This window comes from Sphaerodactylus townsendi, linkage group LG01 (genome assembly GCF_021028975.2).
Source record: "Sphaerodactylus townsendi isolate TG3544 linkage group LG01, MPM_Stown_v2.3, whole genome shotgun sequence".
In the NCBI taxonomy this organism is placed as follows: domain Eukaryota; kingdom Metazoa; phylum Chordata; class Lepidosauria; order Squamata; family Sphaerodactylidae; genus Sphaerodactylus; species Sphaerodactylus townsendi.
The window spans coordinates 16,364,712-16,366,900 of record NC_059425.1 but is presented as its reverse complement, the minus strand read 5'-3'; the positions used below and the strand labels follow the sequence as shown (position 1 = coordinate 16,366,900).

Genomic DNA, 2,189 nt, shown 5'->3' with positions numbered 1-2,189 from the left:
CATTCTAAATACTTCATCCATTAATAGGTTTCCTAAGTTCCCGCTGGGGCTGCGGGATCCTTGCCCCGCAGCAGGCCCTCCCTCCACTATTTAGCGAGGCAGAAGAAGACAAACAAAAGTGGGGGGGGGGACCAGCATCCTGACAAGATGATGTCACTTCCACGAAAAGCAGATATGACATAAGTGCACTGCCATGGATGCTCTAGCATTCAGATAAACTCTATGGTTTAACCGGCTGAGTTTTGTCAAAATGCTAGTGCTCCAGGCAATGCACTGACATTACTTCCTGTTGCATGGGAAATGACATCAGCACATTGCCAGCCATGTTATTACATTTGTCACCAGTGGGGGCCTCTGGTGCTTTTGTGAGTCTCCCACCAGTTGCCAGCTTTGTGTCGGCAACACTGTCCACGTGATAGTTGCTGACCAGGGCGAACATCTCAATTCTCTGCCTTGTCTCCTCTATTTTTAGGGCCAGGATCTACGCCTGGACATTTCAAAGTTGGAGGATCTGCTACTTGACTATGAGCTAAATTACTCTGACTACTACATCCCTGAAGACCTTCCTGAAGCATGCCACAGCCGTTACTGCTCTGTCTTCGGTGACCACGTCCCAGGATTCATGCTGGCCCTGAGCATCCTCGGCTTATTGAGCAACATAGCCCTCGGCACGGCCCTGGCCGCGTACCCGCACCTCTGGGATCAACAGCACCCGGGCAAAGCCATTCTCTCCTTAGTGACAATTGCCAGTGGCAGCTTTGCGGCCATCTTGTTGGCGTTCGCAGTGGGCTGGGGAGCTGGGGGCATCTTCTGCAAGGTGGCTCATGCGCTGCAGTACGGGAGTCTCTTTGCTCAGGGGCTCTTGGTGGCCAGGAGCTCCTGTCTGCTCTGGGGTCTCCCCAGCTGCGTGTTTCTCGTAGCGCTCTGGGCAGTGGGGTTCCTGCTATCAGTTCCCACAGCCATGATCAGTGTTTTGGGTGATGGTAACTGGGCCATTTGCACCCTGAGACCACAAGCCAAGCTGGACCCGTGGTACATAATCCACGTTACCCTCTGCGTGGCTGATTTTCTTATCCTCCCTATGCTAATGGGCTTGGCTAAGGTGACTTCCAAGTGGCGTAAATGCAGCTGCCACCTGCGCATCGGCCTGACCTGGCTTTTTTACCTCTTCTGGGCACCATATGGGGTGGCCATGATCCTGAAGATACTTGTTCAGGAAGAGCTGCTTCGCCCTAGCTGCCCTTTCCAGGAGGCTCTCGACTTCTTCTTTGGGCTGTCGGTGGGACTGGGCATGCTCCATTGTGTCCTATGCCCACTGACCAACTTGGGGGCTGCCATACGTCACCAAAAAACAACTCAACCAGACAATTGCTAAACAGGCACTTTTTCCACATCAAAATAAAACATTTTTGAAGCAGGAAATAAAACATTTCCTCCGAGGAGTTCCACAACGTTGATCAGCCCAAAAATATTTGAAGTCCAGCCTGAAAATACATCCTCAATTTAAACGCATCCTTGATTTTAGGAATGCTTTTGTTGAAATGTTTTCAAAATGTTTTGGCTTGTGGTGCGCATCTCTTTAAAACATTTTCTACACCTCTCTGCAGTCCCCAAACTTTCTCCTGGGGGCCATTTTCTGAGATCGCTCCTTCGTCTCACCTGTTTATTTTCATCAGGGTTCTTTTTTTAATTTTGGGGGTGATATCTTTGAAGCTTCAAGGGCACGACCTATGAAGAATCGCAGCTTGAGGCTTTGAAGCGTCATTCACGGAAAAGTGGAGGGAAAAGGAACAAGGACAAAATGGCGGCTAGGAATCATTTTGAGGGAGTGAGTGCAAACCAAAGGAGGGAGGGGATCGAAAATGTTTTGCAAATGTTTTCACTGACTTGTGCAAAAAAAGACAGGAACCTACATCCCACAAGCATACTGCTATGATCACTGGGAATTTGTGTTCATTTCATATCTTCCTGTTTCTGAAATGACATCTCCGAGTCTTCTCGGATCTAGCGAATGCAAAGAGTAGCATGGAGTGGCCAAAAGGGGTCTTTAGAGAGCAGGGGATGGGTTCCACTTTGGAGCGTTTCCTTACCATGAACATAGGAAAATACCTTCTAGTGAGACCCCTTCCGCACATGCAGAATAATGCACTTTTGATCCACTTTCAATGCACTTTGCAGCTGGATTTTAC

The 2,189-nt window shown here is 49.1% G+C and overlaps 1 protein-coding gene across 1 annotated transcript; it reads left to right on the top strand.

The window, feature by feature from the left end:
• Positions 1-468: 468 nt before the first annotated feature.
• On the top strand, positions 469-1,922 carry ACKR1 (atypical chemokine receptor 1 (Duffy blood group)). The gene has a single exon (XM_048511844.1). It carries the CDS (start codon positions 623-625, stop codon positions 1,373-1,375), a length of 753 nt encoding a protein of 250 aa, XP_048367801.1. The 5' UTR covers positions 469-622; the 3' UTR covers positions 1,376-1,922.
• The last annotated feature ends 267 nt before the right edge of the window (positions 1,923-2,189 follow it).

Coding starts and splice junctions, on each gene's coding strand:
- ACKR1 (XM_048511844.1), top strand. CDS start 623: ATGCTGGCCCTGAGCATCCTCGGCTTATTGAGCAACATAGCCCTCGGC.